This window comes from Falco biarmicus, chromosome 5 (genome assembly GCF_023638135.1).
Source record: "Falco biarmicus isolate bFalBia1 chromosome 5, bFalBia1.pri, whole genome shotgun sequence".
Taxonomy (NCBI): Eukaryota; Metazoa; Chordata; class Aves; order Falconiformes; family Falconidae; genus Falco; species Falco biarmicus.
In genome coordinates this window covers 84,703,183-84,721,164 of record NC_079292.1, presented here as the reverse complement: position 1 = coordinate 84,721,164, position 17,982 = coordinate 84,703,183, and the positions used below count along the sequence as shown (strand labels likewise).

General features: G+C 40.3%; 1 protein-coding gene across 3 annotated transcripts in view; it reads right to left on the bottom strand.

The window, feature by feature from the left end:
- TSPAN9 (tetraspanin 9) overlaps positions 1–17,982 on the bottom strand; it is a 184,967-nt gene that overhangs the window by 88,915 nt on the left and 78,070 nt on the right. For 2 of the 3 annotated variants that reach the window (XM_056339917.1, XM_056339918.1), the window contains one exon: positions 12,688–12,767. In XM_056339917.1, the coding sequence (XP_056195892.1) occupies positions 12,688–12,750 (63 nt within the window). In that variant the 5' untranslated portion in view covers positions 12,751–12,767. Of the gene's footprint in view, positions 1–12,687; positions 13,145–17,982 lie in introns of those variants that run through there. The other variant, XM_056339916.1, reaches the window with a different exon arrangement.

Sequence of the window (17,982 nt, the reverse complement as noted above, 5' to 3'; positions counted from 1 at the left end):
GGACTGCAGGAGCCCTGACCAGACCAGAAAAATAAAAGTACTGTGGAAGAAAAAAAGCAGTCAGCAGTTCCGATAAATACCATGAAGCAGTGTAACACATAGCAATGTATAAAATCAATATACCGTACTAGAGAACACAATCGTACACTGCGGCTGCTTGGAGAGGGGGTGGTAAGATCAGTGTTTTTGTTCTTGTCAGCACTTGCGCCAACTGTACATTCAAGCTGGATGGAGTTTAAAACTAAGTATGACTTACAGTGACACAGCTGCAGGATGGGCTACAGAAACTGCTGAATGGCTCGAAGAAGCAGGAATGTTTTAGCTGAAGTGTACTGCAGGAGAGGCTGCAAGGGAAGGCAGTCAGATCTGCTCCCGGAGGGAAAAACAATAAAAGGATTAAAATGTTTAATTGCAGCAATGAAATATGAGTGTAAATGCTCAAAAGTGAGGAAGAAAACATTTCTGTCCTCACAGTAAAGCTGCTTCATCTCTATATGAATGCTATAGGGAGTGCTGTGTATGCTGATGCTCCAGACGTGATGTTAAAAGCCACACCACAGTCTACCGGGGCAGTATAAATATTAGTATAAACATTTAAATCCAGCCCCAGTCTGCACTGGCAAGACTATATCCATCAGCTCAAGCAAGCAAGGGATGTGGTTATTGCACTCAGCACTTGCAGACCATACCTGGACTACTGTGTCCAGGTTTGAACGTCCCAGCTCAAGAAACTGGAGATCATCCAGCAGTGCCACCAAGGCAAACAACAGACACACGTTGCTTCAGGGAAAATTTTGGTGCCACTATAAGAAAAACTGAGAACAAAGTGAATGAATGGAGAACAATTAAAGACTGGAATAAATTATCATGAGAAATAGTGAAATCTCTCTTGCTATAAATACTCAAGGCTGAGCTTGACAGCGCCTTGGGTCAGATAATTTAAGGCCTTGCTTTCAGTAGAAGGTTGGACCAAATGTTCTGTAGAGGCTCCTACCAACCCAGAGTTTTTCTATGATTCTATGATCTACACATATGCTATGCTAAGCACTGCTAAATATTACTTGTTCCGTAACATTTTAAGTCAGAATTTCTCTGATTTTTCTTCCTATTCCAGTAATAAATTAATTAAATAAACAACAACAATAATGACAGGCGGAAAGGAGGACAGTTCACTGCTTTCAGAGTATCTTTATGGAAATTATCCAGCAGTAGGTTTAAGAGGAAGTTCCCTTTCACAGAATAAATAATTAAACAAGCAAGCTTACTGCCAGTGAATTTAGGAAAGCCATAGGATAAACGACTCAAAGGAGTTCCATGAATGTGCTCAATTCCTTTGGTGTCTGCTAAGCATTCTTTATCGTCAGCTTTCAAAGACAGGATATACAAACCTTTGGTCTGATCCGATAGATCCAGTTTTACATTTGAGCCTCATGAACGGGAGATAAATCGGTACACTAGAAGTCAAACATAGTCCTAACTGTCTTAACTTGTAACTCCACTACAGTTTATTTGGATCATCAGTTTAAATGCTCACAGCAGAATGATAGAAGTTACCACTAACATCTAATAAATCGTAAAGCGCAAGATTTATTCCAATTGAGTTGTACACGGAAGAACAGGCTAAGAAGCAAAACAAGGAGATGATCCAATAATAGCGCCAGCTTCCATTTCTACTTAAAGGCAGAAAGAAAGAGTTAAAATCCCCAAGAAAATGGGATTCCAGCCTGCCAAAGTAACAGATAGCTCTATCACACCAAGGTCATACATCATAGCCACCTCCACAGGTCACTTCTATGAGCAGAGTCGATAACACCTAAAAAAAGCCTAAACAAACACAAAAATAACAGAACAGGATCAAAGATAACACTAGCCATCTGCATTTTAAAGGGCATCCCATAAGACACAAAACCAATGTTGCACTGAAAGACATAAACCCAACATCCTCCCAAACGCTGACTGTGGAAAAAAAGATCCCACCAGAGAGTTCTTTTTACATTCCAGACACTGAAAAAGCCATTAGAGCAAACACTGCTCTGACAGTAGAAGACAAACATATGGCTTGAGGGGCTATGGAAAGTAGGATTTTTACTGCCAGGCATGCAACAGGAAACTTCTTTGTCTTCTTATCTCTACCTTCTGTAAGTGTTAAACACAATGTTGTTTATTTTTTATTTATCACTTACGGAATTATTTTATTAGTTGGTTTGGAGTCATAAAAAAAAAAAATTACAATGGATGCCATAGAGAGACATCCTACAGTCTTCACCTTGACAGTCATCTATTGGATGACAACCTCAAGAAGATAATTTCAGTTTTCTTAGTGACACTTTGCAGGTGACGGGGAGGTTTAGGATATGTGTTACATGTCATGAGAAAACTTTCACTCTTCTAGGTACCTCTGAAGTCAGTGAGATAGATGCCAGACCTCTGGAGTACGCAGCCAGATAAAAGGATCCTCTACAGGTCCTAAATGTGGAAGGAGCTTTGTGCCTGTGGAGCATGCTGCACCAGCATGAGGAGTTCAGAGGTGGCTTGCCTGCATCAAGTCTCTCAAAAGGCATGGCACGGCATGTAACAGATGGTGCATTACTTAAGACACTTACCAAGGACTTTAGAGATCCAGATTCAATTTCAGTTTAACTTTGTACAAGTCTCTTAGTAGGACACATCTACACCATGGATATAGACAGATTTAAGCTGTCTCTGCCCAAGCTAATCTGGAAATGAAAGTGCAGGGAAGACCGCTGCAAAGACACCCAAGCTCCAAATAGGTGATGGGCAGGATTTCGGAGCTCATGGGCAATGCCACGCAGAACTCAACACCAGCCTACCCTTGCTGAACTGCCCTGCACGTGGACTTGCTAGTTTTGGTCTCTGATAGCTCTCAGCCCTCTACCCTGTGTTCCACTACAGATATTCCCTTTGTTTTGGTAGCTCAGCTTTCCATCTGTATCAGGAGGATAAAAGCACAGCCCATATTTCCAAGGTGTCAAGAGGATAAATATATTAAGTGGTCCTAAGGTACTCTGAGATTATGGCCACAGATGTAATGTAAGTTTCTTAAGGCAATGACAATGGAGATGACAGGGCAATCAAAACTCTAAGGAAAGAGCAACTGAGCACATAAAGTTTATTTTTTTCTAATTTAACTGTGTCTTTGCATCCAGAGGACACTGCAGAAGAAAAGGCACTGTCTGGGACACAGCAATAGCTAGACGAAGCAGGAAAAGGTGCTGGGGGCACAGAAGTACAGGATAATCAGATTCTTAACCACCAATTTAGTTTAAAACTACTATGAAATAAGACAAAATGAGATGTTTACATTTCTGAATTACAATCCATTGACAGACAGCTCTTTTACCTGCTTAAGATGATAATTGGTTGGAAACTCTCCAAGACAATATAGAGGAAGAAATGACTCTTGGGAAGAACCCACACTACTCAGCAGTGACACAGTGACTAACAAAATGTAAGTATTCAGCAGCATCATTTAAAGAAAAGTGTGCCTAATATATAAATCAAGAAGCTTAAAAGAACAAACCTCTGATTCAGAAGCAGCTCTTCTAGTAACTTCCAGTTCTCTAACATAGCAAATTAAGTGAGACAATTTGACTGAATAGTACAGCGCCAGTTCTTTTCCCTCTGTTTCATTTCTGCATCATTTCAGACCCAGTGATTGTATGTTGTGGTATTCGGAGATGATTATATATGACAGAATTACCCCAAGATAACTGCTCCCACTATTAACCATTACACAAATTACTTGCAGAGTAAACTGCTTGGTTTAGGTTAACATGCTTTGCATCACATGTGCAGCACGGTAAAGTGTGCACAGAAGCAACTAATGCATCTCTGCTAATGACTAGTAATTCGTTAAGCTGATGAAGCCCTACAGCTTATAGTCATCTGTTCATAATCTTATCTCCATCCATAGCTCATGATTGTCTTGCTTCAATCTTCTTCACCATAAAAAAATTAAAAACCATTAAAACCCATTTATTTTGGGAAAAAAAAAACAACCACAAAAAAACAAAACACCACAAAAAAACACTTCTCAATCACAAAACCTTAAAGTGTTAGAAATTAATAATTCTGCAAGTAAGAAACGTAGCATACCAGTTTCTGCTGGTTTTAATTCCTCGCAGCAACTCTCAATACCCATCATACACTTTTAAGAGCCAACAGTACTGTGATCTGTTCCTACTGCAGACCTATAATTTGTACCTACAACAGCAGAAATTGTACCAGAATGCACATAAAACAGAAGACATATAAAAGAGATAAATTCAATCTCTGATATCTCATGACTTGCCAGTGTTATATGGGAAGAGGCCAAGAGACACTAGTTTAATGTATTTTCAAAACTACGTATCCCTGGTACGTTGATTAGAAACAGGAAAAGGAATTTTCATTCAAGAGAGTCAGAAGACAGGTGAAGCGATAGGAGCACCAAATGCAGCTTGCAATGAGGACCAATACATTCAACAAGAATCCATGGGTAAAGAATTCCTTCCCCACTAAAGCAGAAGCAGTATTTGCAAACACTATTAATTGTTTTGACGCTGAAAAGTTAATTCTCATTTACTGCATTTAACAACAAAAACGTAGCAAAAACAAAGAGGCCAAGAAAGAAATAAAAGAAATCACACGCTCATCATTCCATGCTTCAGCTTGCATCCCATTTCCAGGGATGCAAGGGGTAACAACCAGCAGCAGACAGCTGTGTCCCAGACAGCACAGAGGCTCTGGGCGAGAGACAAGAGAGCCAGCACGTTAACTGTGACACTGAACACTTAAAGATGGGTTCACATTGGCTACTGAGATTGTGGGGACGTGACAACCACAAACATTGCCTGGATGTATTGTAACCCTGTGGAAAACCTGGCCCTACTTGCATTACCTGAGCAGTGATCAAGCTATCGGCCACGGTGCCAAGTTTTGCAAGATATTATTGAAGATGAGCTGCAGATGACACTTACAATTCAAACAGGCTGCAGGTCCCATGAATATTCGCAATCCCTGCTACGCTGGATGGAGTAGTTCAATGGACAGCCATGTGAACTTTGGCCCAGCTCAAGAAAAGCAGGAGGAAAGAACAATCATCCCAGTCAAGTTTTCGAACACTTGGAAGTTCAATTATCTCTGCTGAATAAATTCAGCAATTTAAATTGCTCTTAAACAGCAAGGGACTGAGCGGAATGGAGATCTGAGTCGATTTAAAGCTAATTTGTTTCAGAAAGTTGTGAAATAGCTTTGAGTTCAGTGCCTGCAGCCATTTCTGTAAAGGGATATTAAAACGATTAAGTTCCATGCGACAAGTCCCCAGTAAGTTCAGCAAACATCCACCGTTTAATAACACACCTTCAGCCATGTTAGGTTCCTTTACTTTGTTTGGAAGGTGTGGTTTATTTATTTCTGCAAGGTATTTAAAGCAAAACCCAAGGAATCGAGCAAAGTTCCTCCTTTGAGTCACAGTTTCCATGAGTTGTTGAAAGGTTGGGTAACTCTACAAATTACATGGGATAAACATAGAGGAGCTACTAAGTATAGTATACTATACTACCTGTGTCAACTTGGCTGCCCATTAGGAACATCCTAACCTTACGTACAGCAAAACCCCAACCAACTGAACTTTACTTTCCACAAATTGGACTGCATCCTTCCATCTTTTCTACCTAGGTCTCATTCTGTGGCATCAGCATTTAAGTAAGCAAATTAGATGCCTCCTCAGACAGCCAGATAATGGAGTTACAAGCTCATCCTCTACTCACATGTGGAAGACTATACCCCTTTGGATCAACCTCTTGCAGACTTACTTGGAAGGGAGCAGGAACGACCAAAAGGGAGCATGCTAACCAAGGTCAAATCAAGTAGCTCACTGAAATGTTCTGCACGGGTCTAGGAGTCCAGAGCTAAGTAAGAAATACTACGGATATTAAGCTTATTCAAAATTAACAATAACTGCACCCCATGATTAGAACCATCGCTTTATAACAGCTGATACCATCATTGTTTTTAAAGGTTAGGGGAAATGTGGTACAGAAGGCTGAAGAAATTTGCTTGAGGTCATGCAGCTGGAGGATACAAGGAATAGAACTTGAGTCATATATTTAAAGACAGATTTAACTCTGGGAGTACAGGGGGGCAGGGATGGCTGGAAGGGAGTAATTTGTTTTCCAATTTGAAATTCTTATTCCGCTTCTCACTTTCAATGACTATAAACCTCCTCATATACAAATGATTAAACTATGTCCAGCAGGCTACATCATAACAGATGCATACAACAAATCCGCCTTTGAGTCATGAATCAAACCATCATTTATCCAAAATAACAGACACAAACGACTCTCACACCTACCTACAGCTACAGTAAAAACACTTTCACATTGAAGAAAAACAAAAATTATTTAAAAAAAAAAAACACAAAGACCAAATAAAAAGAAACAACCTGAACAGAATATGGTGTTAGCAAAGAGCAGTTACTGAGAGGAACGCTGGGAAAAATGCCGTATCAGGTGGCCTCCCTGTGAAGTTAAAACAGCTTAGACCCTAAAAACAGTTATGGGGGCCCTCACCACCCGGACTAAGCGGGCTAACTCAGCTGTGAGGCAAACTTTGCTACTGGAAATTAAAACTAGTCTCAGGACTCAAGTAATGTCCGAGTATTAGTCCGTCATGTCACCATACAGGTGTTTTAATAGACTTCATTTACATCACATTCATGAACTAAATATTACCTTTCCTTCTCCTCCCAGCCAAAACACTGACATGGTAAAACATGTAGCTAATTGTTCTCCCTCGCTGAGGTCCATGGTCGCACAGGCACACCAACCGAGCCATACCATTTGCAGGAGAAACTAAAACTAAAGCTGGAATCTTTTCACAGCTTATTGAGTCCCTACTAAAAACCGAATTCTTCCTGCTAACACGATTGAAAACATCAGGTTTTTTCCAGATTTCACTGTCTTGCTTGTTTCATTTGGTTTTGTTTGGTTGGCTGGTTTGAGTTTTTTTGTTTAGTTGCGGGGTTTTTTTGTTTGGTTGGTTTGGGGTTTTTTGTTTAGTTGGGGTTTTTTGTTTTGTTGCTTTTGAGTAGTCTTACTTTCACTGGACTGTACAGCAACTGCTACTGCACTGCTGACTTACAGCATTAAAGTCAGAATACGACAGAAGTAAATACTGCTATTATGTCAAGAGAGAAGCATCCCAGGGTCACTCACTGTCTCTCCCTGTGTCAGAAAATGGGCAATATCAGATAACGCAGCCAGGGGAGGACAATTAAAAAAAAAAAAAAAAAAAAAAAAAAAAAAGAGAGAGAGAATTTGAATGTTTCCTGTTCTAAGCTGTACTTAGCTATTTTGTTCTCATTTCAGGGACAAACTTTCCGCCCCTCTTAAACCTCAGAGGTAACTCTGTTACGCGTAGGGACACAGTCTCTTCACAAGATTTAACTGTCTGTCCAACAGGTTCAGCTCAGCATTAGAGCTTTGGACCTCAAACTAACCAGTACCCTACAGCATGTGCTCCCGTTTGATATAAACAAGTATGGATTAACTTATATAAACCATTCTAAAATTCTGAGCTGCTTCCTCAGTACCAAGAGCTGTGCCAGCAGCCAGACCCAGGGCATGGAGACGCTGCCTTTCTCTTAGTGTGACCTGAGACTCTGGTAAAAGTCACCTGCATGGCTGCGGTACTGCTGTCTTGATGCTCACTGCTAAACACACAACATCATTTTAATCTACAGAAAAAGAGTATTAATTACTTCCACTATAAGATTAAACAAATAATTAATGTAGAAAAAATGCTCTCCAGGAGCATTATCCTGTATCCATTATTTTAATAACAGTGTATCGATGAAAAATTTGCTGTATTTGACTTTTTGCTGCTACTTCTGGACCAGCAAGTTTCCAGCCCATATTTTCCTCTTCTAGTCTTATTTTTTAGTGACAAGAAAATGCCCCCAACCTATTACAAAATTTACTTTGAAACTGAATATTATATATCTGACTTTGTAAATCTGACTCCATTTAATTTAGATAAGTTATAACTTCTGCTTATAATTACACCATTAACTATAGGTATTATTCCCGTTGGATTTTTTGGGGGGCAGTTTAAATATAAACAATTTAACACAGAAACCACATTAAGGATCTTCTTGACTATGCTTAGCTTTTCCTTAGCTCTTCCCAAAACACAGAAGATCACAGATTTAATAATCTTGCCATAAAATCACCCTAATAAAATGCATTTTATAGGGACTTATGAATGAATTAATTAAATTAATAGAACAACCCAAAATTTAACCATGGCCACCATCTACTTGCAAAGTTCTCTAGTGATGTTTTGACAACTTATCCCTGTGAGTTAAAAATTTCCCATTGAGGATGCTATGAAATTCTCATTTCACAAGTGAAATTTCTTTTAAAAATTATGTTTTACAGAAATTCCATTTTATAGCCACTAAGATTTGCTGATACATTTTGTGAAAATAATTACTGTAATTCTTTTATCCAATAAAACAATGATGCAAAATCTACCCTAGAAAGTCATGCATCTTAAATGTTTGTATTTGGCGATTACCTTTCTTGACAATTAAGCTGCGATCTGTAGAAGCAAAAATCGGTATTTTATTTCTTCTGCAGAGCTATATTGGCTACTTTGCAATCTCCATATGTTTGCACATAAATATTTTCGAAGAAAAACTAAATCAACCAACATTTGCAGTTGCCCAGTCCCTTTGCAAAACATATTATGCACTTAGGATGAATTCAGTGTAAATCATCATCCTAGCCACACAATTAAATACTCTAAGCTTCCTTAACCCTCAGCTCAGACTTTCCTAATCTCTAAAAGAAAGCAATGCCAGATGGCCAAGAACAACTGTTAAGAATCAGAGGGCCACAGAGAAATACCTGAAGCTCTTAGTGATATGTTGGAGAAACACCTTCTGTTTCAGCTTAATGCTGGGTCCCACTTAGATCCATTTGCTTTGCAGAACTCATATGCGACCCTTCCACGTTAAATAATACACATGCTACTAATTTTCAAAAACTGTATTTTGTTGTCATAAATATGATTCGCAAATGCTGAATTCTTGCTTGCAAGAAGCAACCACCACCTCTTTATCACAGCAACACTGTCTGCTACAAAATGACAGATAGGATCCACCAATTGCCGTTCTCCTCCATTACCTTCAAACATATACATGTGCAGACATATATATGCATATAATAAAATATTTTAAAATATATTTATTATATATTCTATCTGGTGGATCAAGGTTTTGTTGTAAACTACTCTGAAAAGTACCTGACACCTTGCATTTAGCATTTTTCTACCATCTCTCAGATACACCATCCCAGAGTATCATTTTCATTCTCCATAGCCTGGTTCATACCAAAAACACGTATAATAGATAACATGCATATATAACTGGTCTTCAAGTATCTATGAGCTGGCTGCCAGGCTGAAGGAGTAGTACAGCTCACTGCCCCATGAGGAACAGAATCGGTCCCAACCTCTTCCTTTGTGTCAGGAAGCAAATAACGGGAAAAGATTCCTCTTTTTTAGAGAAGAACATCCTTCTTTGGGCCAACATTGAGTACCATTCAAAACAATAATGCCCAGCATTCTGGGACACCAAAGGATACCACCAGTCTTCATTTTCAGAGGAAGCACCCCAGAAACACCATTCTACCATGGTGGAACAACACTTCCCATGAGACGGCCTTTCTGCTACCGCAGGGTCAAGAACCATGTAGCTTTGTGGCAAGCAAGCTGGTCAGCTGGATTGCCTATTGCAGCTGTACAGCTGTGAGGCTAGCATCTGTTTAAAGACTCCCTGGAACACCGTTTTCCCACCTGTTTCCAGTTGCCTACATAGGTTCCTGTTATAATAACCCCCAAACACTGCTTGCCTTTGTCAGAAGATAACAGTGTCGAAGTGGTCCCCTTCCCTCTGAAGACCAGGAGTCACATTCTGCTTGGAATTACAGGTTCAGAAAATTTCATGCTTAAAAATGAATCTTCTCTTTTTAGAAATAAATAGCTTGCATCGCAAAAGGTGACAGTCACTGCTCAAGAGCAGATCACAGCTTCATGGTTTTAGATTTGGGTTTCTTAACAGAAATTCAGAAGGAAGCAATGAGAACACGCAATCCTGGGAATGGAAAAAATGGGTTAAGAAGAAAGACAGGGCTGAAATAGCAGAGAATGCTTCAGGACAGGCTGGGAGCAGAGGGTACTGGCAGAGCTGTGTGGAGAGCCCAGGGCTGGGCTGGCAGGAGCGTTCAGGGCAGGAGTGAGAAGTACCTCAAGTACACGGTGTCAGCAAGGAGCACATACGGAGCCAAACATCCAAAACCTGTCAGCCAGCCATAGAAGAATTAACGTAGACTCCAGGTACAAAACCAGAGGCGGCAAACCACAGAACACCTGCCTGCAGTATGCTTCATTCTAGCTCGCATTTCCATGAGTAAAAAGAGGTGATAATGTTGTTCATTTGAATGGCTCAAGACAATAAAATAGCTAGGTAAAAAAACCCCAATGAATCTAGCAAGACTGCAGTCCTCTGGAAGGATGCACAGGAACATCAAGACTGGCTTGCAAAATTGAGTATAAGCTAGCTAAAGCGAAGAAAGGGGGGCTTCCGAATAATTGAAAACAGGCTGGTGGATCAACTTTTTGTTGTAAACTACTCTGAAAAGTACCTGACATCTTGCATTTAGCGTTTTTCTACCATCTCTCAGATACACCATCCCAGAGTATCATTTTCATTCTCCATAGGCTGGTTCATACCAAAAGCATTTCTAGAATCTTATACAGAGACGTGGTGACAAAGTTTAGAAATAGAAAGAAAAGTGGTGTAAGCCTCACAGCAGAAGACATGGTGGGAAGTGGGCAAAGGGAATTAAGAGGTAAGAGTAAGAGCTGAAGCAGCACAGGGCACTAGAGAACTGTTCCAGACCGTCGGCTAGCTTTAACCTAAGCAGCAATAGCTTTGTCCAGTGGGAGCTGAGCAGAGATGAGCATGCAGATGAGGTCTGAAATATTTTTGCAAGTTCAAGGAATGGAAAAAAATGGACTCTTGACAGTCTGATGCAGAGTCAAGAACATTGCTGCTTGGGAAAGAAAGATACTGCATCTGAGGAGGTGAGGGGTAAGAGATACTTAATGACTGATCACAGAGGACATGAGTAACAATACCAGAAAAAAGCCGTTCCAAAATTAAACACAACATATAGCACATGAAAAAAATACTTCCAAGGTGTCAAAGTAATGCAGCATTGGGTCAAATAGCCAGTTTGCTATAAATATGGTGTGTTCAAAGTGATTTATTCCAGAAATACTTAAGACAACTTTCTGGTAGGATTGCTGTACAGAAAAGAGAAAAAATAAAAAATCACAAGTGAACTTTGATCAGGTGTTCTTCAGTGACCAGTTCTACCCTTCTGTTTACGCAGGATGCCCACAAGTTCAGTGATTGTAGCATTTTCAGATAGAAGCTCACTGTTACTTGAGTGGTTCAACACCGTACCAAATCTCCCATTAACTCTTGCTCTTAAAGGTTATTTCAGTAAGTGGGTCAAGATAAACAGAGAAGCTGCTAGTAAGACTCCTAATTTCAGCAGTGATCTCTCTACGCCAGAGGCATCTATCTGAACTAGACTGTTGATGTCCCTTTTTCTAAAATAAAGCCGGGGTGGTGTTTTTATTTATTTATGAAGCTTACTGTATACTTCTGGAGCAGAACCACGAATGACTTTGTTCACGTGCCCAAGCTTTGCAACCACCAGGACCATTTCATGTTGGGCTATATTTATGCACACTCAGTATTTCACTTAGCCTGTGATTTCCTCAACAATATTGTTCACTCGAGGCTGCCTAGCTGCCAGATGACTTAACTTTTCCTCCTTCTCTTGTACGTGACAATACTTTGCTCAAAGTAGCCATTACGCTTTTAACTTGCTTGCTGAGGCTTTGTTACAACTCCTCATGCCTCTTGGCTGATGGAGGAAAATCAGTTTTGATCCCTCAGAAGCAAGTGCAAGTCTCCGACTTCACACACCAACGTGGACAACTGCAGCTGAAACTGCATCCAGATTAATTCACTGTTCCAGTCATGTCACATTTATGCTGATACCTTAAAAGGTTAGAACATACATTATTTATTGTTTTAAATTGGAGAAATGGTACAGAACTTCCTTCAAATGGAAAAGCAGTTTGTCAAATGAAGTTTGCAATAAGCAAATGAGATGTATGGTGACAACAAGAATGTACATCAAATTTAAATTAACCTGCAGTTTAATGCAACATGAGGTATTACAACAGAATGCGAAAATCCTGCCACTGAAGGATTTTAATGCTACAATAATTCTGCTCTTCCTTAAAGGGCAACATTTCTGTCCTTTCTTAGATAACCCGGTTCAAAATACATATTAGACCAGCAAGTTTGAGGAGTTGGTAGCCAAACTACAGTAACCAGGTAGTAATAAAGATACAGAAAACATGTACGTTTTCCCAGTAGACACAAGTTTAACACTGAAAATATTCTAAGCAGGTATGAGAGAGAGGGAGGGAGGGGAGGGGGGAACTTACTGTACTGCTTCAAAGATGCACTATACACATAATGCAGCAGTACAGGGTACACTAACATATGAAGGCAACTGAAAAGGCAGTACTCACCCAAAATATTAAATTGAAAAGGAACATCATGTATTTCAAACAACACAGGCAGCCTCTTGCCATGTTGCACTTCTTAAATTCTAAAAGGAAAACAAAGGATAGATCCAGGTAAAAGACCACGTATTTGCTGCCTTTGGGTGCACTGTATTTGTCACTTTTTACGCCAGTCCCAGTCCCAACGCCGGTCCCGGTTCCGACCCCAGTGTGGCTCTGTGTGCGTGATCCAGTTGTACCATAGAAAGCTCCAGCCGTAAAACCTCGACCAAATTGCCTCCCTGAGGTAGAAGGTTTAGCAAAATCTGAGTCTTTGCTATCCAAAGATGGACTCCGATGAATTGAAGAATCCTCACTACTTGACTTCTCCATGATCTCTCTTTTCACAGTTGTCAGATTTAATGTATAGCATCTCTCAGCATTAAATGCAGTGCCTTGCAAATGCCACAGTGCGATAAGAGCTGCCTGTGTTTTGCTTCTCTTTTTCTTCGTTCATAAATCAGATAATCACTGCAGAATTTATTCATTGCATTGTTGGTGGTTTTATTTTTTATAGCAATGTAGGCTGTACTCTATCTGTAGCATGGATTTATACATTAATATCCCATGCAAGAGCATACTCATGATTTAGCTTGATGAATCAGTTATGCAGAACTTCGATTTTTATTCAAGAGAGCCATAAGCTCTTTCTCTCCACTCCTAGTCTATAGGCAGCCCTCTAATCTATAGGCAGCAGATGGTCCTTGCATCCATTTCCAAAAAGCTTCTGCAGTACACCTGGGAGACTCTCCTTGAGCCGGAGCACTTTCCTTGCTCTCAGCTTCCCTCTCTGTGTCTCTCTGACTCTCTCTCACAAGCTGTCTTTTTTCCTTCCACCCATTTGCAGTATCTCATTCAGTAACCAGCTACCGGAGCGCACTCTGTGTTTCACTGCTGTTGCCGTGAAATCATCAGCAACTGCAACCACTGGGCATTTCCCACAGAAAACCCTGACCTAACTATCGAGTAATAAATCCACCCTCCTGCTCGCCCCTCCCCTCTGCTTTCCATCGGGCCAGTTAGCAGAAGCCTTCTCCCCCAGAGCACGCCTCCATGACATAATATCTTTAATAGGATTAGAATTACTCTTGACTATACAAGTGCACAACAGAAAATCTCTTTAAATGTCAAGTACTGTTTAGCTGTTTATGAGCTAGAACTACGAGGCAGTGATACTCCTGTAACGCAATAAAATACTGGAAAAGTATGAATTAGATAGACAGGTGCTAACCTCTCCCTGCTCATTAAATTAACAGCGATTTACATTTCTTTTCTGGCTGGAACGAATGCCACGGGACAAGGAACTGGAATAGAGTAGCACCCAGCATACACTGAATAGGCACATGCCTCAGTGATACATGCACATTATGTGACGCCATCACCTCTGATATAATTAACCATAACCAGAAAAGCAGAGCTGCTGGCTCTTACAGGGTCATCAATCAATTCTTCAAACTCTTGAAATGTAAGGGTTTCTGCACCTGCAGCTATTTACACGCTGTTTAACTAGTATGTCAGAGATTGTTCTTGTGTATGGCAATAAGCCATCCTAGATTGCAGGTAGTCTGTGAGCTAGAAACACTGACCCAAATGCCACATGTCCTTTCCAGATAGTAGCACAACGTGCCTGCTAGGACTCCTGAAACAGAGAGGGCATGACTGTGCACATGTGTATGTGTGCAGGAAGAGAAATATTTCAGGTCATGCCTGGTGCTTCCAAATTCGTCACTTTGTCATAAGCATAAAAGCAGCACACTGATGGTGCAAAGTGATACAGCAGATTTCAAATGCAGGTTATTCTTTTCTCTTGGTAAAGAAACCATATTAGGAGGGCGCTATGAATGAAAAACAGCCACCAGGAAAAGCAAAAATTATGCACAACTTTCGACTGACCCTTCCATATCCACATTATAATGCACTGTTAATTATTTTATCAGGTGTATCTTTGCGAAAAGATAATTTAACATGGATTCAATCTTAGACAGCTATGCCCAAAAGCCCCTTAAAATTCTGTAATGTTTACGTAACAACATCAGAATCAACACCCTAAAGCAGTGCTGTACCTTTCTTGACAGGCTTTTTCTGAGAAAAGTTCCCTCCACCATCAAGTACTTCACATCACAAAAATACCCAGTGTCTGTATGTGTCACATCTTTCTCTCACCTCTTCCGCTCTAGGATAACAAGTTAACAACAGACAGGCCCGAGCCTGTATCAACAGTGTTTATTCACTTTGCTTTTCAACCGTCATTTCAGAACTACCTGCATCAAATGTGCCCATCAGGAAGACAACTGCAAGATGACCACTCAGTAGCGCGCACCATAGCAGAAAGGCTACACGCAAAACACCCAAGATGATAAATAAAAAACTTTAGCTGTGACCAAAGCCAGGCATTTCGATCCGCACCTACGGCGTGCATACAAACGTCCACGTGAGCAGTCATCAAGAACTAACTTTCTTAGAAAAAAACATGGAAGAGATTTGTAGACCACGGCCAGGTACCCGCCTCACACACTGCAGCCTGCAGGGTAAGTCGCATCCGAACACAGGGCAAACAGATGTCTTGAGTATGGTTTTAGAAGTCTGAAAAACCTATTCTGTTTGAAATTCACTTACTGCACTGTGAAGTTGTGCCTTTGCAATCCTGTGCTGAAGCAGCTACTTTCAGGCTTTTTACTTGCCACATGAAATCGAGCTCTCAACCAAAAAATTATGAGAAGGTACAAGTATTTTAAGGCATTTTTTCCTGTTGCACCCATTGGTTTGCCACTGATGTAGACTAGCTACAGCAAAAAAAAAAAATAAACAGTGCTGTGCACTTCTGAAAACTAATGCAATATAAATATTTGCCTTAGCTTCCCATATGAAGATACGTAACAATAATAATAAATCCACAGTCCTCAAGGTTAAAAAACTGAAAGAATGTTTTGTAATAAGCAAAAATCTCCACAAATCCATTCAGAGTTTGTAAATAGTGTAAACATTTCTATTAGTGGTTAAAAATAATAATAAAAATTCGTAATAAATAAAAAGGCAACATAACTGTCCCTCCAAGCTTAATTTTTTCAGGTTTTCATTATTAGACTTTATCGAGGCTTTCCAGTTTTCTGTTTCTGCCTTCCAAGGCTACAAAAGATTAGTTTTCTTTACATTACCTGTAACGCACCTTCCATTACGTGTTCTCTATGACCGGTCTGCATCACAGTCTATACTTCAGAGCCGAGAACCGAAGACAGGTAGAGCCGGCAGCCAGCTTCAAACCCAAGCCTGGGCGAGGAGCACAAGGGCAACCGCAGCTCCAGATCTGCCTGCCCTCCCGCTGTGCACCAAGGAAACATACCACCCTCTTAGGGTTCTGCTCTTCCCACCAGGAAGACTTTACAAGCTTTAGTAACCTTCTGCCACTGGAATTCGTGGCCACGGAGCAGCTTTACAGATTAGATGCCACTTCCTCCTGCTGGAACTCTTAACTCCGTTTAGCTGTAGCTCAGTTAATAAATCACACAGAACTGCTGATTTGCTGAAAAAATAAACGGTGCAAAACCTGTCAGCAATTCATCCAGCTGTGTTTTGACTAGCCAGCGCACTTCACTCTGCCTCCGACTGAGACTTCGGTGGTAGGTGTTGCGGCGAGTCCATTCAACACCACCTTACGGTGGTCCCACTCGACAGCGTAACCTCAGCACAGGAACAAACACGTTTTGCTTCACTACGGATCTCGTCTCTGTTAAGTAATTAGGGCATGAAAAACGTTCAAAATCTCACCCTGTACTTCATTAATCTTTGATTAGTGAATCACAGAATTTTCTTGCTGATAGATGTTTCCACATCAAGAAAATAATTTCAGACCCATACACAAATGCCTGGGACAAGGCAATGAACATCAATGAGTCCATCGCACCTAAATGGCTCAGACAAGTAGTAAGGGTAAGAATTTAGGCCACTTTCAGATACTGGGTAGGAAAACAGATGTCACAATGGCTGTTAGCAGAAAAATGGAAAGGAGGGGTATTACTAATAAGACCCAAACAACATAGGCTGGTTCTCCTGCGGAATCTGATTTACTTGGTGCCCTCCCAGGAACAGTCCACCATAGCCCTCAAAATACAGATCCCAGCAACTTCAGTTTTTATTGGAAGTCACAAAATTATTTAGTGCTTTTTCTCAGCTCTTGGTTTTATCTCATCAGAACTTCAGTGCCAATTATGCCAGCTACGCTGGTTCTGAACCCTTCTGTTACTCTTCGCCCTCTTCAGCTGTTTTTGCACAACTGGCTTGTGGAACCATACTGCAAAACAGAGCACAAGCTGACCAAGTTTATGCACATATTTATAACCATGTATTTATAAAGACATATTACAGACATAAAATGTATTTCAGCGACATATAAAAGTGTTGTTTATTTTTCCCCTTGTAAAAGTTCAAAATCCATTTTACAAGACACTCCCCTTAAATGATCTTGCTGATCCAGGGAGAGGGACAAGGCAACAATAGGCAAGAACAGGAACAAACACAGAAGCCTGAGCAAAAATATCTCAAGCTTTTGTTATAGTCCCTCATGATTTCTGACTATGAAATTTGAAACACTATGAGTTTTTTAAAAAGGAAAATAAAAATTCCGGTCACCACAACATACAAACCATTTTACAACTTATTATATATTTTACCTTGCAATTTCTATTATGTAGGATAGTGCTACTGTCACCATTTTAAATATGGGGAACTTGAGGACCAAGACACTTGCTGAGGATGAATAGGAAATTGCTGTCGGATAAGCAAACTAAATCTGTGCCTCACATGGCCTCGGCTAGCACACTGACCATTGCATCATTCTCAAATTAATTATTTTTAGAAATTGTGAGCTTGAGTAACTCTACCGCATAACTTCAGAACAGTACCGAGCCCTGAAGAGAGACAAACGCATGCGTACATGATCAGGTCTTCGAGGGATACAGTTCTTAAATTCATTCTTTTCTTCTGAATGATATTAACCAAGAAGTCAATTACACAAGCCTTCCTCAGAGTACACTAGGTAGACAAAGAACCAAGATCTCTGAGTATAAATTCAGTGACTAAATCTTTCCAGCCACTTCTCCAAATCCTGAAAAGCCATGAGGAGATATGGAACAGGAGCTGGAAAGAATAGCTTATCAGTCTGGCATACAGCTGTATACAGATGAAACCTCAGATTAAAAAAACCACACAACTGATTTTGGAATAAGCTTACAGGGAAAAGAACATCTAAAAAAATCAAATTGAAAT